General features: G+C 45.1%; 1 protein-coding gene across 4 annotated transcripts; it reads right to left on the bottom strand.

Moving 5' to 3' along the window:
* On the bottom strand, positions 1 to 24,188 carry TMEM196 (transmembrane protein 196). Of its 4 annotated transcripts, none has more exons than XM_035130046.2 (6): positions 24,024 to 24,188; positions 6,100 to 6,156; positions 4,021 to 4,275; positions 2,943 to 3,016; positions 2,334 to 2,415; positions 1 to 150 (listed from the first exon to the last, which is right to left on the bottom strand). In XM_035130046.2, exons 1-6 carry the CDS (start codon positions 24,186 to 24,188, stop codon positions 88 to 90), a joined length of 696 nt encoding a protein of 231 aa, XP_034985937.1. In that variant the 3' UTR covers positions 1 to 87. The 4 variants fall into 4 exon arrangements, with proteins under 4 accessions (XP_034985937.1, XP_034985938.1, XP_034985939.1 ...); XM_035130047.2 differs by having other exon boundaries at positions 24,042 to 24,188; XM_035130048.2 differs by lacking the exons at positions 2,334 to 2,415; positions 2,943 to 3,016.
* Between the last annotated feature and the right edge of the window lie 2,362 nt (positions 24,189 to 26,550).

Here is a 26,550-nt window from a genome sequence, read left to right as displayed (position 1 = left end):
CTCCTCTCAAAAGTCGCTGCCATCTACATCTTTGCCTCTTAAAGAAAATCCTGAAAGTAGTTGTTCTTCTTGAAAACTGTAAACCGTTCAGTAGGCTCTTCCATTATAAATTAGGTGTGGGCCTCCATTACACATGTTGTCTGTCATTTCCTGTAAGCATAAAATGGGGAGTTATGATTAAAGGCAATTTTTTTTGGTCAGCTTTGCATGTTGCTAATTAGCTAGTACAGATTTAAGCAACGTAAGGACTGAAGCTCACATCTGGCCTGTGCCAGATTTTCTTTCCTAGAATTTTTCCACCCAGAATGATCAGCCCATGGGTGCATTGCCACAAAATGACAGCATGGAGCTGCCAGACAATCTGTTCAATGAGAGATTGGATGACACTGACTACAGTGGAACCTTGGTTTACGAACGCGATCCGCTCCATGGAGGCGTTCGTAAACGGAGGCATTCGCTCCCTGAAGGCATGCTTCTGCGCATGCGTGAAGCGCCGATAGAGCGCTTCTGCACACACACACGCTGCGCAGATCGCTTCTGCGCATCCGACGCCGCGGAACCCGGATGTAAACACTTCCAGTCCGCGGCGTTCATAAACGGGACTGTTTGTAAACCGAGGTACCACTGTATTAGGAGTCAGCACGGTGTAGCGGTTAGAGCAGGCTTCCTCAACCTCAGCCCTCCAGATGTTTTTGGCCTACAACTCCCATGATCCCTAGCTAGCAGGACCAGTGGTCAGGGATGCTGGGAATTGTAGTCTCAAAACATCTGGAGGGCCGAGGTTGAGAAAGTCTGGGTTGGAGTGTTGGACCATGACCTGGGAGACCAGGGTTCAAATCCCCACTTGGCCATGAAGGTGGCCTTAGGCTACTTGCTCCCTCTCAGCCTAACCTACTCCACAGGGTTGTTGTGAGGATAAAACGAGGAGAAGGCGAACTAAGTACACCACCTCAAGCTCCTTGGAGGAAAAAGTGGCATAGAAAAGTAATAAATAAATGAACATTTAATGAGCAGTCATTCTGATCTGGTTGTGAGATTAGAAGATCATTGTGTTAAGCAAGTTTCATCCCAACACTTGCGAGTGCATTTCCTCATCCCTTTGCTTATTGGGGGGAAGTTCTGATCTTTCGGAAATCAGGCTTGTTGTGTGAGGGCTCCAAATCAGCTTGAATTGCACAGCCTGAATTTCCTGGGGTATGATTGAATCCCACCCAAAGGAGTGACAGTCTGGAAGCGCCCTTAGTCATGGGAGTGGAAATGCCTTGGTAGTTTGCAGCCCACAGGCCTTTCCTGCCTCATCGTTTAGGGGAGCTTCATGCTGTGTAATATGACATAATGTAATGAAAGGTGATGGCATGAGAGAGCTAGGAAAAAAACCCATATATTCTTCAGCCACCCAAATGGAAGGATGCTACGCATGGAAGAATAGCAAAAGCTTCTTCACCAACACCAACCTTACCCATCCCAGCACAAAGGCTAAAAATTTAAAATGAAAACATTCCTGTACACCTGCAGCTGATCTTGAAGCTTAGGTACTACCCCAAATAGCTATGAATTCAGAAGACAGTACACTTCTGAATACCAGTTGCAAGAAACTACAGAGAGAAGAGTGTTGTTCCCCTCAGGTTCTGCTTGCGGTCTTCCCATAAGCATTTGGTTGGCAACTGGATAATGGACTTGACGAACCGCTGGCTGGATGCAGCAGGCTCTTATGTTCTTAAACTTAATGGTCTGGTTGTCACCCATCCCTCTAAGTTTTATGACTTGTCTGGTTTTTTCCTTGGAACCCTGTGTTAAGCATCTGTCTCACTGGCGCTTTAACTTAGCTTTCACTTTCTTTTTGTGAAAGCTCCACTTCTCCTTAGGTCCTGATAGGTTTCTGTTTCACTTCACGTCGAGATGTGGACCTACTTCAGGGATGTGGCTCATCTAGTTGTTTTACTCCAACTCCCATCATCCCTCACTATTGGCCATGGTGGCTGGGGCTGATGGGGGTAGGAGTCCAAGGACACCTGGAAGGCCCTAGACTCCTCATCTCCTCACCCCTGGTCTACTGGCTTCTTTCTCCTTCATTCCCAGTGCTGTTGGGATCTGCCTCCTAGTTATTTCAACTCTCCTTACAGCAACAGGTCACCTGCCCTTCCTTCACCCTAGACAGCAGATAGCATGTGACTGAAAAAGTGTCCTTGACAAGCGGTAGCAGCAGAAATGGTTGCCCTAAGCAGTTTCTTACAATAAATCTGTCTTGTCCTGTTTTTTATAATGCCCCATGGAAGAAATGGAACCTATGTTTGTATTATGGAAGAGATGACAATTGAATCACAATTTGATACCTTGGTCTCTGCTGGGATTTCCAGGAAGGGCGCCAGATAATGTCGGTTGAGGTGAGGATGTGGTGATGTAGATACCTGTCTGCTGGGAAACAGAGTGAGATGAGTAGACTTAACATCCCTTCAGCCATTAAGCAGTCAATGGATTAATCCATTAAGTCAATGGATTAATCCATTAAGTCAATGGATTAATCCATTAAGCAGTCAATGGATGTCGCCAGTGAAAGCCAGTATCATCCAGTAAAACAAATATTGGAGGAGGGCTCAGGAGCTCCTCAGTCAACCAAGTCAATGTGTTTGCTTAGGTTTCCCCATTTACAAAAAGGAAATTGTGGAGCTTGCTTACATGATCAGAGATAACGGAGGGTGTATCAGTATTATGAGTACCATCACATTAAAATACAGGAGGGGGGGAGAAGGAGGAGGAAAGTCCCTGATTATACCCGTTATAACTGGATTCTGCCTCAGATATTTTCTGACTTATTTATAGCATTTCCCCCCTGTGTGTAGATCCACCCCAAGACTGATGATGCATTCCTCTAAGAAACTGAACTTGCTACAGAGATATTAAAAACCAAACCAAACATTGTAGCATTCTAGAATTTGGCATACCTTGAAGGTAACTCTGGTGTCGGGGGTACCACTGGGCAGCTGGGCAGGTCGGTTATTTCAATACCCCTCAATCTCTAATATAGATATAACAGTCATAAATGAGGCAGAGAAACAGGCAGCATATCAGTATCAATATACAGAAAGTTGTACTTCCTCTACAGATGTACACAATCAGCAACTTCTGGCAATATACTCTAGCGCTGTACTGTACCTCTTTAGAGTATAGGAGCAGATGCCCAAGTGCATTCTCTTGCTAAGAACACCTTGTACATCCCCAGAAAGCCTGGCTCAAACCTCCCTGGTATGCAGGTTTTGTATGCTCTGGGAATATGTGGGGGAAATTCAGCCGTCTGATTTTTCCATCTGCAGTTTGAAGCAGTACAAACCAACAACACATCCATTGCATGGAGTTGCTGATTGTTCAGCTTGACCTCCTACATTGGGGTGGAGTTCACCTGTGGCCTCCAATGTTGTTGGGCTCCAAGCTACCATCATTCCCAGCTACGATATGAGCTGTCATTCAAAAGAACATCTGGAGGGCCATGGGTTTTCAATCCCTGTCCCATATAGATGTAATCTTTGGAATCTCTCCATTTTACAACAGGGGGAAGCAATCAGGGCTTTTTTCCTGCAGCCAAAAGTCGCCAAAACTCAGTTCCTGAACCTCTCAGGTGGGCACCATTATAAGTTAATGGCAAGTTCCGGCACCTCTTTTTCTAGGAAAATATCACCGGAAATAATATTTCCATGCAATGAGGTGTGTCTGTATGTTCACATTAATTAAGCAGGTTATTTAGGGAGTGCTAGACTTAGCGGCTCAGCATTTGTCTATCTTATACAATGGAACAATGTAGATAATTGACGCATTTTGTTGAAATGGGTGTACTGCAGAGATACGGTATCAAAAATAGCTTTCTATAAGAGAACGAAGCGTGCACCAAATGGCACTGTTTCATTTCCCAGTCCTTTGTAAAGCCGAAAATTCCATTCTTCCCCTTACTGCTGAACGAATATATTAGAACACAAGAAGAGCCTTTTGGGAAGAAACGCAACGGTTCGGGAAGACCGCCCAACTTACCTTCTCGCCCATTTCGTGGGAGTGGTGCAGCGAGTGCTCTCTTTCTGAAAACATTCTTCTTTGCTCGTAGCTGGCTAGCCGACAAGTCAGCCACGAGGACAGAGTGCACCCACCGATGCCGATGCAAGCCAGGGACATGGAGGTGACATGCAGAGGATAAAGATGTGAGGATTTCTTTGTCAGAGCCCGAAGGAACTGAAAATTTAATATTCCTCCAATTAGTCCACAGATACAGCAGGCTGAGAAAAGTATCATCTGGGAGGAGACAAGAAAGATCACGTTACCATGGACTTCTCTGCCAGAGAAGGCAATTGCGGTGCAAGGGGGGCTGAAAAGCAGAGTGACGGACGGACGGACGGACGGATATATAGCCACACGGCCCAAAACATTTAAATAAATAAATTAACCTCCCCTGGGCTGGTGACGACAAAATAGTTTGCAAACAATACTGCATTGGCCCGAATATAAGCCGCACATGAATGTGAGCCGCAGCTTTAAAATTGGAGGGAGGGGGGTGAAAAAAAAAAAACCCCAAATATAAGTCGCTCCCTTCCTTGCTGCTTATGGCTGCATACTGGGGGCGGGGGGTCACGCTGCATTGCTGGCGGTCTTTCCCCTTCCTCACTCTCGGGGGCGGGGGGGGGGGAGCCGCGCTCCTGGTGCTGTTTGCCCCGCACTCCTAGCTGCATACCGTAAGGTCGCAAATATAAGCTGCACAGTCAGAATTTGGGAGGAAAGTGCGGCTTATATTCGGGCCGATACATTATATGCAATGGGGAGTCTTCAATTGTGATGCCTGCATCACAGGGGGTTAGACCAGATGACCCTCTGGGCCCATTACAACTCTACTATTCCAAGAATCTAGAAGGTAGATTCCCCCCCCCAAAACCCAACCATAACTGATAAAAGACGGCCAAAAAGAATGAGAAAAACCTTCCTTGCCCAGAGACAGCATAAAAGGATGTACAGCCCAGATTCAAAACATAAAATTTAAAAGCCTGGGTGAATTAAATACAGCAACTCTTCACCAGGCTCCCGGTGAGCCTCTCTAGGCTGCTCCACAGCTGAGGTGCCACCACCGAAAAGGCCCTTTGCTTGATAGCCACCTGCTGCACTTCACGTGGTGGGGCACTCATAGCCATAGCAGGGCCTCTGAAGAAAACCAGGTAGGCACATGCGGGAGGAGGTGAGCTTTCATGGAAATACAGCTTTCGACCCCAGTTACACCGAGCATGTCGATGAACACATATATGAAAACTGTCAGAAGTAGCTATGAGTTCTACAGAACTTCTGACAGCTGTGTGTACATTTTCTCCGTACGTGCAACAGGGGTTGCCATTCTTTTGGGGCCTGTGGGCACATCTGCAAACCATAAAAACCATTGTGGGCGCCACGTATGCCACAACCAGGCAGATTGGACAACCTCTCATATTGGCTACCACAGAATGCTTCTTTCAAGCTTATTTTCAACAGGGGTTCCTAAAAGTCTACACCTCAGGTATCAAAAGCTAAGCTAAAGAGGTGCCTAGGTAAGATTGGCCTTCTTTGTTTTGCATCAGTGGGCTCTTTGCCATTATAAATCATAGTATTAGATAGCATCAGGGCATTTTTTTCAGCTGGAACTTGCCGGAACTCAATTTTGGCACCTCTCAGGTGGGTGCCATTGCCATTATAAGAGAACGAGGGAAGTGTTAATGGCAAGTTCTGGCACCTCTTTTTCTAGAAAAATAGCACTGGATAACCTCATTCTTGCCAGAGATCTGAACTGACAGCTTTCAAAGAGCTTTCCCACCTCCTCCTTCCATTCCTTCACCCATTTTTTCCTCCTCTTACACTCCTTCCCGCCCTCAGGGCTTCCCTCTCCTATGGGATTAGGCCAAGGGCAGAACAGAATTAAACTGAATATTGCCGGTCGGTCGCCTCTGGCCCAGAGTAGGAAAGTACCTACCTTTCCCAAGGGCACTTTCCACTGTCCTTTTGGAGATGGAGCATGGCGTCTTCCAGCAGTAAATAATTCAAGGCACACGACAGTTTGCATTTCATCTATTGATACATAATACAAGTCATGCAAAAACTTACGACAAGTCCTGATTTTTTTTTGGCACACAGTATCCCACACGCTCCACAAAGCAGAAACTGTAACAACAAGAAGAACATATGTCATAACTGAAAGTCTAGAACAGCAGCATCAACTCTGCCACGCTGTAAAATAATGAAAACTGTAGCAGAATATTCATTTTTTTAAAAAACCTGTGGCTATATCTAGATGATAGGGTTACTCTTTCGAAAAACAGTTTTCAGCCAAACCTCTTTGTATTTAGGAACAGCACAAACCAAATCCAAAATCTGCTGGGATGAGAGTTTGGATTCAGCAGATCTTGGAGCCACATCAACATCCCATTGCAGCCATCTTAAAAGGGGAACTTCTGAGGAGTTGTGGGAAAGGGAAAGGGGAGTCTTATACTTATTCAAAACCCTGTTCGGCTCCATCCTGTCATCTAGGGCCCAATCCTCAACACTTAGGCCCACACTCACCTGCAGACTCAGCCAGCAACAGCTCCCTCCAGAGGCTCCCAGAAGGAGCTTGGAATGGGTCAAACTATGCCAACCTGTTTCACTGATATCCTATAGTTAGGATTGCTCTGAAAGTCTGTTTCCAAGGTCAGCTACAGTCTGCCCTTTGGGCAGGTCATATCTATCCTTGAGTACATGCAAAGTTACGGTATTCATATTTCTTATTAACCAGCTATGGAATGTTTCTCCTTTTGCAAAAATGTTTTACAGCCATCCTCTTACTTCTGGTGAAAATGGTAGGGCTATGGATTCTACTTTTCCTTCTCAGTTCAGCCTTAAGAAATGACAACCAAGTGGCAATAATGGTCAGGAACACAATTATACTTAATGTGGAAAAGTCAGCCAAATGCTACAAATCAAGCATCTTCATGCATAGAAAATGTCAAACAGTGAATTTCAATAAATGAATCTGATGTATTTAGCGCAGAAACTGAAGCGGGAAGTCTAAAACTGGGAATTTAGATTTCAGCACATTTTCCTGGGAATAAGCATCATTGAACATACTTCAATGGACTTCCAAGAATAGCTACATGAATCGCAATCCATGTCCAACTTTGTTTCTTATTCTCAACGGAGAAATCATAGAAACCCAGTTTTCACCCCTCCTCCAATTTACCACCAGACAGTGCTTACACATGAAAACACTGTTTCACACTAACATTCAATTATTATTATTATTATTATTATTATTATTATTATTATTATTATTATTATTAAATCTAGGGAAATTCAACACATTCCACCTCATCCTCCTGAAAATGTTCAATTCTGTTTCAAATACCACCAGACCTAAATGCTGTCAGAGTGGTCTGTGGTCTGTAAATATTAATGGTTGGAAAACCAGGATGAACCCAGTGGGCTTGGTTATACCTAAGCCCAACACTGTGTAAGATGTCACACATGCATGGATACTAGTGGGTGCCACCACGTCTGAATAGTTCTCTGGGCCCAGAAACCCACAATGCAGCAGTGGTACATGCAACATGGAAAATTACTCTGTAGTGAAGTGAGGTTCACCACACTGGCTCTCTTGTTATGTCCCCCTCAAGCTTGGAAGCCCTTCTGCTCTCTGGTGGTAGATCACTTGATGGAATGCAATCATTGATACATAGACACATCACTTTTCTGGTAGACATAGTCTAACCTCTGTGTAAGCTTTCTGTAGCTTAATTGGGCTGAATTCTCAATAAACAGGATGCCTGGAGGATTCCTTAGGTGATCAGTAATTTGGAACCATCTGTACCCCAAACTAACTACCTTGTGACATAGGAAGAATCTCCACCTATAGCAGTGAGGTTACAGGCACGATAATACAGGAGAGCAGCAGAAAGACTCAGCCTGCCAATCTAAATATATAAAAATGTAGGCATTGCGTGTGCAGAGGTCACAGCCTTTCTCCATAACCGCTGAACTGTAATGTAACAAATTTGGCCACAACGTTCCATGCCCATCAGTGAGGGATCTGGCATAATTTTTTTCCCCCAAAAGCAAACCTTTCATACCTAAAATAATGATTAAACACAAAAAGTGGTGCACACATTAGACGTCACCAGCAGAAGCTCTGAAGACTCCAGCAGCATCCAATAGAAAGGCAGATCACCCACTGCTGCCTCGAAAGCCGCGCCACCAGATGACACCACAAAATTCCACAACCAACTGAAAACAGGCCTTTTGCAGCAACAAGGCCCAACCAACTGAAAACAGGCCTTTTGCAGCAGCAAGGCCCAACATTGCCAAGTGGAGGTAGGGGCCTGTCGGGGGGGGGATGGGGAGCCAAACAGGGGGCAGGGATATGGTGGGTCAGAACAGGATGGAGGGAAACACAGGGATGAAACCTGCCCTCTCCACAGTATCTCGCCTCGGCTTTGCAGACTAGGCTGAATGGATTTAGGGGCCTGCCTGGATGAGGGATGGGGGGGGGTGAATAGGCTGCAGCATAGAATCAACTGAATATGGGCCTTTTACAGGCCAATCCTTTGAGTAGAATAAATGTTATTTCACATAACACACGTGGGTAGGGGAGTCAGGGTTGGGACAGGGCAAAATTTTACAGAACACGCGCATTGGGGGAATGATTGTGTGCAAAATGAACGGGTCACAGGGATAACCGGGGGAGGGGGGTTGGATGGATGAGAGGAGGGAAATCACAGGGATAAGCCGGGGGGGAAGAGGGGGCATAATAGGTCATGGATCAGGACAGAGTTGGGGGATTCACAGGGATGAGGGAGGGGGATGAGGGGGCAATCACAGGGATAAGCTGGAGGGGTGAGGGGAGGAGTGGGGGAATCACAGGGATACGTCATGGATCGGTACAGGGTAGGGGAAATCACACAAATAACCCACAGCAACACGTGGCAGGGCCAGCTAGTATCCTATAAAAAGGTCAGGGGTGTGCAGTGACTTAAAGTGCAGCATAGGCAAAAGTAGGTGAACCAGGGATGAAGAATCTGGGGCCCTCCAGATATTGTTGGACTACACCGTCCCTGACTATTGACCATACAGGCTGTAACTGATGGATGGAAAGTGGAGTCCAACATCTGGAGGACCACGGACTCCCCTAGTCACCCTTTTCTTCTCCAAACTTGGATCTCATATGCCAGCTTTCTTCCATGTTCAATTACAGAGCCCTAATAGGTACAAAGGGGGATGTTCAGCTCCCTCCTGGTGCATTTTAAAGCTCTTTCTCCATTCATTCTCTCTCTCTCTCTCTCTCTCTCTCTCTCTCTCTCTCTCTCTCTCTCTCTCTCTCTCTCTCTCTCTCTCACACACACACACACACACACACACACACACACACACACACACACTTAAGGCTAATCCATGCTTCCTCTTGTCCTGCCACTTTCCCCCTGGGGAAAACCGCTCTTTAGTGCTCAATTGGAACAAACAGAAATTCAGGTTTTATCTGGATTGACATTTGCTCCAATTTAGAGCGAAAGAATGGGTTTTCCCTAGGGGGAAAGGAGCAGGGCAAGGGAGAAACCACTTGGACCCATATGTAGAAAGTGTGGGTCAAGTGGAAAATTGCTCACTCATTGTTTTTTTCTGGGCACAGGACATGCAGAAGTTTGGACGAACCCTTTTTTGATGGGGCTGACCTCATTCTGACACACATCATGTTTGGCCTAAAGCAACCACTTTTTATCAAGTATGATTCTCATCCTCTGCCCAGATTGTTTTAACTTGTGTATTACTCTAGTCCACATCCTCAGTCTGCATAGAAAGCAGGTTAGCAAGACATAAGTCACAATCTGCATAAACTCTAATTATGAATAAACTGTCATTAGATATTACTGGAGGCAAAAGAAAAATAAGCAAACTGTTGCATAAAGTTACTTGGGGAGGCCATTCAGGACGAAATGTGCATTAATCCAATAAGTTCCTGATGTAGTTTGGAAATGAATTGCCTTTGTTCTGAGCCACTTGAGCTTCTTAAACCAAAACGAAAAGACTGTCATAAATCCCCTTACAGGCAATTTCTTTCCTAGCGACTAAAATAAATTCAGCCTGCAACCCGGGTAGTGCTTGGAAGATCTATTGAATGCTATGAATTGGCTGTCTGCAGATTCTTTGCTGGCAGAAAAAGAAATGGGTCTGGAGCAGAGAGGGGAGGAACTGAGGCAAGGCGCTGAGACCCGGGTCTCTCCTTTCATAAGCTGTGGAGGACACTCTCCATAACTTAGGAAGCAGGCCCTGAGATAGGCCGGTTGAAAGCTTAAAAAATTGAAGATCATTGCACATAAGTCAGAGGCACTGTCAGCCAATGATTTAGGGAATGCTATTGAGTCAGTCTTTGTTATGGGGCTGCACTGTCCCTTAAGAAAGAGGTGCAAAGCTTGGGGGAAGCATTTATATCAAGTTTGGGAAAGCTTGGGTCCCCCAGATGTTGTTCAACTGTGTATCATCCCTGGCTATGAACCATGCTTGCTGGGGCTGATGGGAGTTGCAGTTCAGCAACATCTGGAGAGCCAAAGCTTTCCTACACCTGGTTTAGATCCTGTGCTACTGCTGCTTGTACAGTGGTACCTCAACTTGTGAAGACGATCCGTTCTGCGGCCGTCTTCGTAAGTCGAAGTCTTCGGTTGTCGAAGCGCCCGTTCTGCGCATGCGCCGACCGACTGCGCCGCTTCTGCGCAGGCAGCGAAAAGACTTCCGGGGTTGTCGACTTCGGAAGTCGAAACCTTCGGAAGTTGAGTCGTTTGGATGTCGAGGTATGACTGTAGTGCCTTCCATAAGCTTTGCCCAGCTTGTCAGCCATATCCCTTCTTGGAGAGATGATCTCTGGCCACAGTTAAAACATACTCTGGTTACATCCAGGTTAGGTTGCTGCAAAGCACTGGTGTGGACCTTCCAGACGGTCCACAGGCCTGATTATGCCTATCAGGTATTGGAGATTGGCTACCAGGCCATTTGGGGGGAATCCTAGAATTGTAGAGTTGGAAGGGACCTGAGGATCATCTGGTCCAACCCCCTGCAAAGCAGGAATATGCAGCCTTCCCACATAGAGATCAAACATGCAACCTTGATGTTATCAGCACCATCCTCTAACCAACTGAGTTAAGCTATTTTGTGAAGCAGCATGTAAAAACCAAGTATATAAATGAATCAGGGAGGTGAATCAGGGCACCCATGAATGAAGATCATGCCCATGAATGAAGATCATGGAAGTGGGGGGATGGGGTATGTTCAACCCTGCATCACCACCCATGATCCACAAGATTCTGGCTGTGGGAGTCAGGTATGTGAGAACAGGCAGAGGAAAAAGAAAATGTGTTCAAAGGAAGATGGTCTCCTTCAACCTTTTTGTAGTACTAGGAAGTTTGCTTGCCCAATGCCAAGGCTGTTGCAGCAGCTCTTTTATGAGATGCCCCATTGCCTCTGCTCTTGGCTTCTGGCCGCTTTGAAGCAGCAGCATTGGAAAGACAGAAAGCTTTAGAAACTCCTTCCTCCTCCCATGCCCCCATAAGTGACTGAAGTCCCTGGGAAGAAAAATGCATAGCATCAGCCTGCGAGTAACTGGCATAAAAGACACATCTAATGTAGATATTGATTCCCCCTTGTAAAAACTATGGTTTTTATTCAGAGGAAGCTAACATGGTCCCTGCCATGGGAGCATATTCGCCCAGTGCTTTTCCAGCTGCACTGGCTCCCAGTGGAGTACAGGGTCAGATTTAAGGTGCTGGTTTTGATCTTTAATGCCCTTTATGGCCTAGGACCCTCGTATTTGAGGTGAATAGTATCTGTAAAATACTATTTTACTATTACTACTACTATTTTACTATTTAAGGTCCGTAAACAGTAATACCTTAGAGGTCCTGGGCCTGAAGGAAATCAGATTAGCCTCTACTAGAACCAGGGCCTTCTCAACACTGGCCCCGACCTGGTGGAACGCTCTGTCTCCTGAGATCAGGGCCCTGCAGGACGTGATTTCTTTCTGCACGGTCTGTAAGACAGAGTTGTTCCGCCTGGCATTTGGCCTGGAGCCAACCTGATCCCCTCCCCCATTTTCCCTTTCTTTTTTCCGTTTTTATGAGGCTGCATTTTAAATTTAAATTTAAATGTATTTAATCTTGTTGTTGAATTGTATTTTAACTAGTTGTTTTATATTTGGTGTTAGCCGCTCTGAGCCCAGCCTTGGCTGGGGAGGGTGGGGTATAAATATAGTATTATTATTATTATTATTATTATTATTATTATTATTATTATTATTAACATACCCTCCAACATTTCTCCAATGGAAATAGGGAGTAATAAATAATACTAATACTAATACTAATTTTATTATTTATATCCCACTCATCCAACTGGGTTGCCCCAGCCACTCTGGGATGCTTCCAACATAAAAATAAATAAAACAAAAAGCTTTCCTATACAGGGCTGCCTTCAGATGTCTTCTAAAGGTTGTATAGTTACTTATCTCCTTGGCTCAGGGGTCTCATAACTCCATCCCTCCCAATATTTCTCCAATGAAAAACAGCAATGTCCTAAGGAAAAGGGGGACATTCCGGAATCAAATCAGAAACCAGGATGGCTTCTGTAAATCCAGGACTGTCCCTGGAAAATAGGGGCGCTTGGAGGTTTCTGAGCTAATTGCTTCTAAGTTCTATTGAAACCAGTGACTTAGATCAGTTGTGACTATGGTGCCGTTATTCACAGCTGCCGCTGCCTTTGAGCTGCTTTTCTCTGAAGCAATTCCATGCAGCTGGGACTGTGGCTATACAGAATCCCAATCACCAGATGGGATTGTGTCACAAAAAAAGGGGCTACCACACATCTGTGTCTCTTATCTGAAAAGCACCTAAAATACCATTGATTTCATTCAATGAAATTAGGTGCAGCTAGTTTCGCTGTAAAGGAGCCTAACTGGATTTACTGTAGAGGTGACTAAACCGGAGAGAAGATTCAGAGAATGAATAATCATTGGATCCATTTTGGCATTTGAATGCCACTCATTTGCCACTCATTTCAGAAGTGAGTCATCAGGGTTTTCTGTATGAGTGATATAAATGCTTAACTGTCAATAAGTTAGCAGGTTTGCTTTGTGTGTGTGCTTGCTATTACATGAGGCTTCTTCCTTGATATTCACACACACGAGTTAGACTTTGCTTGGATCTGCAGGTGGCATCCTCTCCTTCTGGGATATGGGAATAGGAAATCTGGAAGACCAGGTTACCTGGAATACATTGCTGGGATTGGGGAGGGGGGGGTCACTGTAGGGATGTACATTGGGCCAATACAGTAAAACAGGTCCTGTGAACATAGCACTAGCTCTGCGAAAACATGGAGAAGGATGGAAAGTCGGCCCAAGACATTTCGGCACCTGAGGCGAACCACAAAATGGTACCCCCACCAGGGAAGAAGTGGTGAGTGACAATCTCCATCAGGAAGAAAAGAGGAATACATTGGGAACAAGGCGGGTGGGAATCAAGTCAACCTTACCCAACGGTTGAGCAAGCAATCAAAGGCCATTGTAGTAGGGAAAGGGGGTCTGCTCTGAATCATGGAAGTGGCCGCTGCTGTTTCCTCTCTATAGTTGGGAGGAGATGATCAGCGCCTCCTATTCACCCAGAGGCCACCATAGAAGCAGGATTGGTAGGTGGGGGCTGTCAAGGAGGCAGCAGATCCAGCCTCCAAGGAACGCACCGTCGCTGTCAGTGCAGCAGTGACAGCAGTGGCAGGCAATACATTCCTTGGAAAGCGCCTGTGGATCTTGCCGCCTGAGGCAGTTGCACATCTGTAGGTTCTCGCCTTGCTTGTGCCATTCGCTTCTGCTCTCTCTGGAGTCGTATGTCCAGAGCTGGTGAATGTCCTCAAGCTGCCACCACATGAAAAGAATGAAGCTGCCTGATGCCAGCCTTTACAGGATTAGAGCCCAGGTCCTTAAGAGAGAACAGATCCCAGGTCAGCAGAGGAAGTTGGCAAAGAGAAACACCATGCCCAGCTTTTACCTTCAGATGCTCTCTCAGGCAGTTCGAAAGCATGTCAAAGTGCAAGTAGATAAATAGGTATCACTACAGCGGGAAGGTAAACGGCATTTCCGTGTGCTGCTCTGGTTCGCCAGAAGCGGCTTTGTCATGCTGGCCACATGACCCGGAAGCTGAACGCCGGCTGCCTCGGCCAGTAAAGCAAGATGAGCGCCGCAACCCCAGAGTCGTCCGTGACTGGACCTAATGGTCAGGGGTCCCTTTACCTTTTACTCTCTCAGGAACTGTTTGGTAGCTTGGATGGTTTTTGCAAGAGAACTAGACAAAGAGTGATCAGTCTAGCAGTGGTTATTAATTTAGCGGAACCTAATAATTCATGAAAGCTATTGTACTTTAACATTATTATAGTAAGCTGCTCAGAGAATGCTGTTATCAGATGACATAATAATACCATTAACTTCATTCTCTTCCCCTCCCCGCCTCTCCTTCTAACTACCTTTCTCTCCATGGTATACATGTGCGGCAGAGCATCAGTTCACACAACCACTAATGCAGCAGTCCCAAATCCTTGTTGCCCCACTTGGGGGGACGGAGGTTGGATCCACCCACCCCTGTCAGAGCCCAACAGCCTCCCGGCAGCTGCTGCCTGAGGCAGTGAGGCATGAGACATCTTCCCCTTCTGCCAGCACAGGCAGGTGGGAGTGCCACCGGTGAGACCCCCACTGGAAATAACCAGCCACAACATGAGCCATTCCAAGGACAGGGGAGGACAGAGCCACCCCAGGACCCACTGGATCCTGAGCCAACCCACTGCTGTTGGGTGATGGCTTCAGGCCCATTCTAAGCCCAGTCACCACATCTTCTCCAGGCAAACTACCTGCCTCCCTTCTGTTCTGATCACCAGGCCAGCTGTTTCTACCACTTCCCTGCAATGGGCTCCTATGAGGCCTTTGCTCATGGGTCTAGCTCAGTTTCTCAGTTTTCTCTTCTTAAATTCGCCTCTCCGCATTTCTGCAGCAATTTGAGATTTTAAAAAAAATCCTCCCGACAATTCACCAGCATTTAGTACAGGTTTTTCTTAATAAACACCTCTGTGTGCAGTTTTGACCCATGCACACACTTTTGCAAACAATTTATCCTAAGACAATGCACACTATGTGCCATTTTCGCAAATGTATCTATTTTTATGCACCATCTCCCCTAACATACACAATGTTGTAAACATCGTTTGGCTGGGGAACTACCCTGCAAAATCAGAGAAGAAACCATTGCAAAAGATCACTGGGTTTCAGTTCTTAGGCAGTTTCAGAACATGTGCATTTGATAGCTTCATCTTCAAATGCAAACCAGATTAATTCCCCCCCGCATCTCTTGTTCGGATTCTAGTTGGTGCACTGAAGCAAAATCAGATAAGAGTAGTGGTGAACCCAGCTGCAATATGAATGGGTAGATGGCTGCAGGTGGGGCTTTGACATCCATGCCATGAATGTGCTGTACAGCAAGCAGGGGGGGGGGGGGTTGAGGTGTCCATGTGCTGAGCAGCAATGTGAAATAATAATAATAATAATAATAATAATAATAATAATAATAATAATAATTCTATTTATACCCCGCCCTTCCCAATCAAGGCTGTAGTTGGAAAAAGAAACATGAACTATGGCTCAGGGCGGCTCACAACAAAAATATCAACACAAGTATAAAAGAAACAATTTAATTAAAATGCAGATTAATACAATGTTAAAATTCAGTTTTAAAATTAAAAATCTACAAGTAAGATAAAACCATTATAAAATAAAACCTTAGGGGGGGGGGGTAACCTGAGGCTGCGTCAGTCCAAAGGCCAAGCGGAACAGCTCTGTCTTGCAGGCCCTACGAAAAGATGACAAATCCCGCAGGGCCCTAGTCTCCTGAGACAGAGCGTTCCACCAGGTCAGGGCCAGTACTGAGAAGGCCCTGGTCCTGGTCGAGGCCAGCCTAATCACCTTGTGACTCGGGATCTCCAGTATATTATTATTTGTGAACCTTAATGTCCTCTGCGGGGCATACCAGAGGCGGTCCCGTAGGACGCGGTTATTTTGTTTCTTACTCGTTGGATATTATTTTGTACATTTAAAAAAAATGTTAAATTTAAATCAATTTTCTTTACTTTGAACCAGGGTTGTGGGGACTCGGTTCCAGTGCCTTTTTTTTAAGATGCCAAGAAGTCCAATAGTGGTAAATTGTGAGGCCATGTCAGTGTGGTACAGTGGTTATTGTGCTTGACTAGTACCAGCGGGACCAGGGTTCAAATCCCTACTCAGCCATGAAGCTCACCAGACCAGTTAACCACTCTCAGCCTAGCCTACCTCACAGAGCTGTTGTGCAGATAAAATGGGGAGGAAGAGAACCATTTATGGCACCTTGAGCTCCTTGGGCATATACATACCGGGGTAATAAATACATGGAATAAGTTTAGGTGCTTTTCATGACAACCCCAATAGCTATGCTTCTTCTGAGATTAATTCTCAGAAAATGATTAATTCTGAAAATGATTTTTTTGACCAGTGCAGAAACTACAGCTTCAATATCAAACTAAATTCTCTCTCTCTCTCTCTCTCTCTCTCTCTCTCTCTCTCTCTCTCTCTCTCTCTCTCTCTCTCTCACACACACACACACACACACACACACACATTTTTGCTTATTATCCAGCCTGATGGACAGTTCTGACTCAAAAATGCTTCCTAGCTATTTTGCAACATTTTGGTTACCATAACAAAGCGACACTTCAGAGTTTTCCAAAAAAGAAAGTGGCATACTCATGCTAATATGACCCACCTCTATATGTCTGCTTCACCTACTTTATGAGTTTCTCTCTCTGAGGACAGCTTCTTTAACAACTGGCACAACAGTTGCGACCTTCCCTGGACTGGGAGAGCTTGATCACACTAATCCTGTAACCGGTTGCTTCAAGACTGTTAATGCAATGCAGTCTAGAATATAGAGCTTCCTTTGAGGTTGGCCCAGAAACTGCAGTCAGTGCAGAACACTGCAGCATGATTGCTGCCAGGAACGAGACCCTGTCAGCATATTGCGCCCCTGCCCAGAGATCTGCACACCTGCTGGTTTGTTACTGAGCCAAATTCAAGGTGCTATTGGTATTATGGCGTATAAGCTACAGTATTATACAGTATGGTCATATCTAAAGCTCTCAACAGCTTGGGACCAGTTTACTTGAAGGATAGCCTTATCCCATATGTGCCCACTTGATTACTTTGATCTGTGGAAGTGGAACTTTTTCAAGTATCACACGGTGTATGTTTCACATCTACAAGGAATCGATCCCTCACGGTGGCAGCACCTGCTCTCTGGGAGTCCCTGCCCATTAATGTTAGGTAGCAGCCATCACTGTATTATTTTTAGCACCTGTTCAAAAAAAATAAATCAAACCTACCCAGACATGTATTTTTAATATTCCTCCCAAAGGAGCACAGGGCAGCACATCATTTTGTTATGTGGTTTTACAGTAAACCCACAACTTATGTGCACTTAGCTTGTGCGCATTGAGTTTTACGCACATGGGGATTTTTTTTAAAAAAAGGGGGGTGGAAAGGGGACAACTTTTTTTGGGGGGGATGACTTTGGCAATCTCGCCCACCACTGAACCAAATGCATTTTGACTATACACGATTTTGGTTTTAGTCATAATTTAGTATGAACATAATCTTGCATAGGCTGTGAGCTTACTCCATTATGTATATTTCTTTAAAAATTAAAAATTAAAATTAAAAGAAGTTCTTTTAAAACTTCTGGTTTTATTTTTGTTTGGATACCCTGCTTTTAACATTTGATTTGATCGGAATTGTTCAATGAACCTTTTATATTGTTTTATGTAAACCGCTTAGAGGGTTTTTTTGTTGTTGATGAAGCAGGATATTAAATCTCATTAATTGATTGATTAATGAAATGGTTGGCATGAAGAGGATTGGCCAATCATGCCCCACCCCCCAGGAAATGACATCACCATCCTTGCTGTGTGATAAATGGTGGTGCTTCCTCCCTGGCCTGCTCCACCATGGTGTCAGGGCTCAGCCCAGACTCAGAGGAAGTGAAGAAGAGAGTGAGTGAGTGAATGAGTGAGTGAGTGGGTGTCTCTCTTGTTAATGAACAGAGTGACTTCCAAGCACCACAGGGAACCACTGCCAGCAGCCCTCTCAAACATCTGAAATGAGAAGAAAGACCTGTCTAGATCCTAGACAGCTTTTAGCCTGGGCACTTGTTTGAGAAATCCAAACACTGAATCGATATGGCACTTTTGAAGTTAGTAGCTAGCACATGCACTACCCCTGATGTGACTTACATAATTCAGGATTGTTATTTTTTAAAGCAGCTTTATTCTTCCTTTTTGGTGGGTGCATGCTTGCATGCCTTCCTCTGTGTGTAGAGGTGATTTGTATGCATGCTGCCACTCTCTTCGCAGTGTATGCCTGTGTGCTCAACACGCTCGTGCAATTGGTCCTGCCGTTTCTATGGAGAAGCAGCTCATTCCGTGTGAGTAGTAGATTTTTTTAAAAAAAAGTCAAAATCTAGCAGCATTTCTGTTCACCTCAAAGGACTAATTACACCTCACGCTGTATGACTATGACAAGTAATACAAGTGGAAAGGCATCCGGCACACAATGGCTGGATTCAAAGAGTTTTTGTATTTCAGTCTCTTATTCAGTCGTATCACTGAGAGGACAGGCATATCCTCATCTATATCACAAGCAAGATAAGGGTCTCCACACAGATGAGATTAACTGAGTGATTGATTTTAGGTTGTTGCCATATAACTAGACTCTTCTTCCAATTTCTGTTGCCTTAACTGAAACTGATTCTTTATAGAGTGAGAACCATGCAGAATTTCAGCTCCAGAAAAATTAGGTGGGCAGAAGCAGAAGATCCATAATATATTTTACTACATATTTTAATGTATTTCTTTTCCTTTCATTTCTCGGATATATTAAGCTTTCTGCTCTTGAGCTTGGAAAACTCATTAGCTCTCACATTTGTAATTAGTGTAACCATTCTGTTCTGAGGTCCCTTATTGGAGTAGAGCTCTATATTTTGACAGTCTACACAAATTCCTTAATCAGACATGAACAGAGCAACCCCCCACATGTTTGTTTAGAAGTAAGTCCCACTGTGGTCAATGGAGCTTGCTCCCATATGTTTGCATAGGATGACTCTTTCCTCTTGATTCCAAAATAGTTTGGCTTCAGAAGTCCCAGGTCCACTTAAAAGACAGCTGGCAGAAGAGCTGGCAAGATATTCACCCAAGTCCTTAGCGTCAAGACCATATTGAACTAGATTTAGTATGAGGCAGCTTCATAGTGTGGTCTACTCTCATCCAAGCAAAGCCATGAATTTTTAGCATCTTTGGACCATCCTTGGTGCCAAGGATCTTCCAGGTCTAATATTCCTATCATGAATACAGAGATGAGCACTAGACAACCTCTAAGGGGACCTTTGGCCCTCCAGGTGTTGTTGGTCTGCAGTTCCCATCACCCATCACCATTGAGCATCCTGGTTGAGGCTGATGGAGGTTGGGAGTCTAACAATATGTGGAGAATCACAGGTCCCCCCAGTCCTGCTCTTAGCTATATGGTATGAGTGAAGTGGCTTCCATTAAATATCAAATAATATCTGGTTTTCTTTCTTTTAAAATAATGTTTTTCATGGTTTCAGCCTGACAGTCTTCGGATTATGTACCAAAGTAAGCAAGACCCTACAATTCTTATATGGCTTTTCTGCCCCAAGATTTCTAAATCAATTTAATGATGCCAACGTTTTTTAGTGTTCTTGCTCCACCCAGATGTCTTGAGTATTCAGGAAGTGTAATAGGCTTTGTCTACCACATTTTTTGATATTACTTGTAAGATATAGCCAATTTCTGCAAGAATATGCCCAATACCTCAAAGTCTGCATCTCACAGTATGTTTCCAATGGGCCTTCAGTTATGAACAAGTTACCACTCATACATGACCCTTATCATTATGCAGGCAATTAGCAGTGGCTATATGAGCAGTTCCATTGATCTTGGTGGGTCTGCTACTGTCCATGAACCATTTTTTTTAAAATCCATGAAGGCAGTTAGCAATAAAACTTTCTTGTGCATCAGGACTCTGCACGAATGCGACCTCAGTTTCAATAATGGGCTTGCTTATGCAAAAAATACTGCTGTGGACTGGAGTTCACACATTGCAACTATGGCTATACTGCATACCATTGTTGTCAATATAAATGGGTTTACAGTAATGAGAAGGTATAAACGCCAAAGTTATGGAATCCAAAAGTTATGGAACACTCTCCCTAAGGAAGTCTGCCTGGTCCCATTTCTGCTCACCTTGTGAAAATATGCTTATTACAGTTGGCTTTTGAGATGCTTTTTAATTGTATCTGAATTACAGGTTAACAATCTTGGGATGATTTTTTAAACATTTACTGGCGGTGATGGTGCATTCAACTGCTATCTCTGCTTTATAAATGTTTAGCCACTTTGAGTGTTCTTTTAAAATAGAAAAGGTGGCTAAAGGTGCCTGGCAGTAAAAAATAAAAGCAAATATATCATTTGGCAGCTTAATAGGATATTGTGGTTGGTGAGACAATATGTGTAATAGAGATGTGCATGATTTCAATCCACACAAAGCAGGATATTCTGAGTTAAGGTTTCCATAGTAACCTTCCCTTTAGCCACTTATGTGTGAAACTGGGCTCCCATCTAGTTGCAGCTATTTGGAGACAGAAGTGGGTCAAAGGCCTTTAATTAAATTTCCATGTTATGTTATTTTTAGGAAGAGTGCATACAAATCTGCTTTCCTCTAATGGGCGTGCTCTTCAGAAGTTTGAAGCAATTCATCCCACCCTACCTGACCTATTCTCCCTCTGATACCTGAAATTATTGCAATTAAAACAAAACCATTCGGTTTCAAGCCTAATTCTGCAGTTGCAAGCATGCATACTTGGACATGAATCTCATTACAGGTAGGTAGCCGTGTTGGTCTGAGTCGAAGCAAAATAAAAAAATTCCTTCAGTAGCACCTTAAAGACCAACTAAGTTTATATTTTGGTATGAGCTTTCGTGTGCATGCACACTTCTTCAGATACACGAATCTCATTGAATTCGATACAGTATGGCCTTCTTCAGAGCAAATATGTCTAAGATGAGATTGTTAGTCGGACCATAGAGCAGATTTACAGAACAGACACAGTGGTCTCAGAAAGCTTGCTGCGCCATTGATAGGGTTACAACCTGGCCAGTATCATGTGGGGAAGCTGACTGTATGAATTAGCTCTCTCAGAAGCCATTGAGTAGGGCACATCTAAGTGCATCAACCAGCTCATACCCCTTGCAGTTCTTGAAAAGGCAGAGATCTCACCCTTGTGGGGAAACAATGACAGTTTAGCAATGGTGAGCTTGAAACCAAATACTTGAGGATGCAGTCACAAAACCACACAGCATGGCACTTTTTAAGTTAGGCATCCACCCAGAATCCAGGCTTGTAGAAATGTCTCATACATCCTGTATGTTGTGTACCTTGCTATGTGTGTACTATCCACATGGAACAAGGTAGCTGCAAATTAATATAGTTGGATGACTCCATCATGAGTTTTAACCATGTTCTAAATCAGGCTGTTCATATATGATACTCATAAGGTTCACTCACAGAGGCAACTAGCAAGGAGGCCCAGAAATGGATTAAAAATATGCAAGATCCTTACCCAATAAAACTTTGTAACTGTAGAAACCCACTAGGCTAATATGACTCTGCACCTAATTATCTAATTGTCTATACCAATAAAATTATCAGTGTCAGTATTTTTGTCCACAGCTGCTCCTTCAGCTGAGCACTGCCATTCAAAGGTTTAATAATCACTCCTAGTCTGACAAAAGCCGTAGGGTTGAATCTAACCCAAGTTAGTTGGAACTTAAGTCCCATTGATTTCATTGGGATCTAAGTGCAAGTAATTTGGGTTGGATCCAACCTGCTCTTCAGAAAGCTATACCTCCCCCCACACATGCCCACTATTACACTCAGGCCACCTGGTGAAATTGTGATTCCAAGCTCTTACCACAATCTGTAAGTGCTGCTTCTGTGGCTCAGCAGCTTAATTAATGTGCTGCTGTTACTCCAAGATACATGTACATGTAGGTAAAAATGTACTAACTAGACATTTCAACACAGGATTGTGCAGCTATTTAGTCTAAAATCAGAGGAAATGGTGCACTTTCAAAACACCTTGTGCATCGTATCTTTCATTAGACCAATATATGTCTATATGATTCTAATACATTTCCACTTCATTTCTCTTTAAGTTTTGAAGTTCTTATTCAGTTAAAATTATGAATTCTAATACAGGTCACATTTGCTTTGCTTCCTAATGATCTAAACAGAACCAGTGAGGAAATGTACATTGTATGCTACGTTTTTTCATACCAATGCAGGCTGAAATCCTTAGTCAGCATACCCCACTGTATCCTAACTAATTTCAGCTGAAAACTCCACTGCTACTCCATGATGGCTGCATGGATTATTTTTACCATGCACCACAATGTTAGTCATGCTGGGCATAACATTGGAAGTTACACATACTTAAGTCCCATCCCACTCAGTTGGATTTAATAATGTAACTGAGATTTAAAATTCAATTCATTTGAATGGGAATTAAACCTACTTAGTTTTGTTTGGGTTGCACCAAATTCCATTTTAATCAGTAGGACTGATTTCCAAAGAATATGTTTAGGAGAAGGGTGCCTAAAGCTGAGCTCTGAAGCACATTGGATGCCAGTCTCATGAATTGCAATAGAAAACAGTACAATGTACTTTCATTCATCCAATTGTTACAATGGATGTAATGATGATGATGATGATGAAGAAGAAGAAGAAGAAGAAGAAGAAGCCACCCTCTATTGAAGCTGAGGTGTCAATCTTTCATTTCATTTAAAGTTATGGTGGTGGTAGGGGATTTCAACCAAACAACATATGATGTCAAAATTAATTGTGAGTATGCCTGAATGTTGACTGACTTTGTCCACATTTTCAGTTCCTAGTAAAATCCTGACTTAAAGATGCAGTTGCTCTATCCTGATCACAAGAAAATGATGTAATGCTGCAAGAATATGCTTCCTTTTCATTCTTTCAGAAATATGCAGTCTAAGGCATGTCCTTGGCATCATTTGGAAATACCTTTTCTGTCTTTGGACTACCACATGGTCCTATGCACAATGGTGCAACTAGATAATTTTAGACACAAATATTCGGGTTCTTTTGGGGGGGTGTACTGGTTTAAGATGGCAATGTTCATTACTTCGCTTATTTCCAAAGCATTAAGCCATCCCTGTTCCATTTGGGAGTCTTCTGCTTATTCTGCTGCATGGGGTCCTGGACTTCTGTCTACCCACCCACCCACCCTTATACCAAGTCACACCTTTAGTCCATCTAGCTCAGTATTATCTGCTCTGACCTGGGAGTTCAGATAGGAGTTTTCCCAGCCCTACCTAGAGATACTTGGGAGCTGCATGCATGATGGACGCTCTGCCACTGAGCTATGATCCTTCCTCCATGGCTTTGCATGGAGCAGGGCAGCTGGAAGAGTTTTACACCCCATTGTAGATTTTTTTCCCCCATGGTCAAAGGCATTGCCCAGTGTTCCGCAGGTATAAATCTGATGAAGGCTGCGGTGGGGTGTGAGATATTATGCTAGAGGGTTCAAATAAAGTTCAGGTTATGTTGTCCTAAAAGAGGTTGGGGAGGGGAGGGGAGGGGAGGGGAGGGGAGGGAGGGAGGAAGGAAGGAAGGAAGGAAGGAAGGAAGGAAGGAAGGAAGGAAGGAAGGAAGGAAGGAAGCAGTCTATACACATGGATCATGCAGATATCAAGAGTGCACGGAGCATGCAAGCTAGAGAAAGGGCCGTATGGAAAATTAGCACCCGCTGAGCACAACATCATCACCATCAAGAGTTAAAGAGAGAGTGAAATGGCTAACGTACACACACCCCGCTCCATACCGGAGAAGAGTCTCCCAGCTGAGGCGCACGCTCGGAAAGAGCCAGGCTGAAGCTGACCGCCCCCACGGCCACGCTGGAGACCCCCAGCCCTATCTCCAGCACGGAGAGCACCAGGAGGCCTCCGATGATCTGACTGCTGGTGCACATCCTCGCTCGGTCATCGTTCCTACCAAATCAGCTCCGAAAGCGACGCATTCGCCTTTTCCAAGGGGAAGGGAAGAGGGAGAAGAAGGGCTCTCCCCTCCGCGGCAAACTTTTGTCCTCTTCTTCAGCAGCAGCTGGCAGGCATATAGCCACAGCGGTGAAGGCCGGGTGGCCTCGAGTCTGGGCGTGCTTCTCTCTCCAAGCCGGGCCGGAGATCCTAAATCTGGGTGCGCCTCTAGTTGATGGATCGGGGAGGTGGGTTTCTCGCGCTGCTCGGTGCTGGGCGTCGAGGAAGCCTGGAGCGAGTAAAGCGCCGCTGCAGCCACGCAGAGCCTGAAGGGAGCTTCAGCGGGGAGCTGTCCGAGGTGCTGGTGCCTCCTTCCCCGAACCTCCCCGACGCGCGCTCTCCAGACGCTTCCTGATCACACGACTCTCCTAAGCGGTGGCATCGATCTTGTTCTCCTTTGGGGTGTCTGTCTCTGCCTTTCTCTCTCTTTCTGCGGACGCTGTATGAAAAGAGTCTGGATATCCTTGAGACTGGCGAAGGCAGATTAAATTCAGCACCACGCTCTTCTCTCGCGCTCAGCTGGTGTCTTCTCCAGAAAAAGAGAGAGGGGGGAAAAGCGACCTTGTCTGACGCCTCCTTCGCTCTCATTGGAATGACCTCGCTAAGAGTTGGCTGGAGGGAGGAGACGCCGAAGGGGAAAGCCCAGCCCTAGCAAGAATTATGCATGAGCCTGGACGCGGCAAGTTCGCAGCAGCCCCGACACAAGCGCTCACAACCCCAGCGGTGGCGACGCTGGTGTAATTCTTTATAATCTATGGGGTGCAAAACTGCAGGTCTCTTTGGTGCATTGTGTGAGGGAAGAGCAGTGGTGGAGTCAGGTAATTTTTGACACAACCCCCCCCCCCCAACCCACCCCAGATCTATCTTACTGGGGTTCCTCCTCTATAGATTGTAATGTGGTGGGTTTCCTCCCGCCCCCGCCGCTTATGTTCAAATGTGGTAAGCAAGCCCTGCTGGTTTTTGCCAACCTACACCTCTGCTCGCATGGGCTTCTGTCCCAAAGTCGTGCCCTGACAGTACAAGAATGAGTCAGATAATGCAAAACCTTCCCGATACCTCCATCCCAGGAAGGACTTGTCTTTTTTAATATACGAAATATTGGGAAAGTGTTGGAGTTATGTAACATCTCTACTTCTGGTTTCAACATTCACAGTTATCAATAAATATACATCAATGATGACATATATAGTCTGCTTCCCCCATTCTGGTTCTAAGGCTATTAAAAATAAAAGAATTGAAATATTTAAGTGGGATCACTTCCAGGTGGAATGATTTACATAGCATATAGTAGGGTGAGGGTAACCCTTGGCTCAGTGGTAGAGCATTGGTCTCATGTGTGATGGTCTCAGGCTCAATCCTTAGCCTCCCGAGGTAGAGTTGGCTGGCGCGCCCCCCTTTATCCGGTGGGGTAATTGGGGCCACGAGGATGGTGCGGCCTTGTGCTAGGCTGCATGGTGGCCTTCCATGCATCCTGTAGCTGGAGCAGCCCCCCTTCATCCAGCGGGGGGATCGGGGCCACAAGGATGGCATGGCTTTCTGCTAAGCCAAGCGACGACCTTCAAGGTCTCCTGTGGCCAGCGCTGCCCCCATCATCTGGTGGAAGGATTGGGGCCGCGAGTATGGCAAGGCCTTCTGCTAGGCCATGTGGCCAATATTCAACCCCCTTCATCTGGGGGGGGGGGTTGGGGCTGCGAGAACGACGCTGGCTTCCAGGCCTCTCGTAGCTGACACTGCCCCCCTTCATCCAGTGGGGGGGATAGGGATCACGAGGACGGCACAGCCTTCCAGGCCTCCCGTAGCCAGCATGACCCCCTCTTCTCACAGTAGCCAATCACATGCCTATGGGAAACCTGCAGGTCAGAATGGAGCACAGGAACACTCCCCCCCCCCGGTTTCCAGAAACTGGTATTCAGAAGCATTGCTGCCTCAAACTGTGGAGGCAGAGCATAGCTAGTAGCCTTTGATATCCCTGATCATAGCTGCAAGTGGTGTCATTGGCTGAGACTCCATGCCCAAGTTCTCCCCAGGAAGTCAGCACCTTACGAAAGAGGAGTCAACTTTTTTGCAATGTACCTCACAGATTCTGCAGGATATTGCTGCCTCCTATATTTGAAGGCGTGCCAGCAAGTAAAATGGCTTGCAAGTATTCCAGCTTGCTGATTGAAAGGGTACATTTGTCCTTCATCGTTCCACTGTTGTTCTATATAGGTTATGTACTGAAAACACATGACGAACACCGAAGGAACAAAGAAGGACTGGCAAGAGCCAGTGAGAGACAAATCAAAGCAAGATGCATAT

This window comes from Zootoca vivipara, chromosome 12, assembly GCF_963506605.1.
Source record: "Zootoca vivipara chromosome 12, rZooViv1.1, whole genome shotgun sequence".
Taxonomy (NCBI): domain Eukaryota; kingdom Metazoa; phylum Chordata; class Lepidosauria; order Squamata; family Lacertidae; genus Zootoca; species Zootoca vivipara.
Note: the sequence above shows the minus strand (reverse complement) of the source record. Positions and strands in the feature narration are given on the sequence as shown.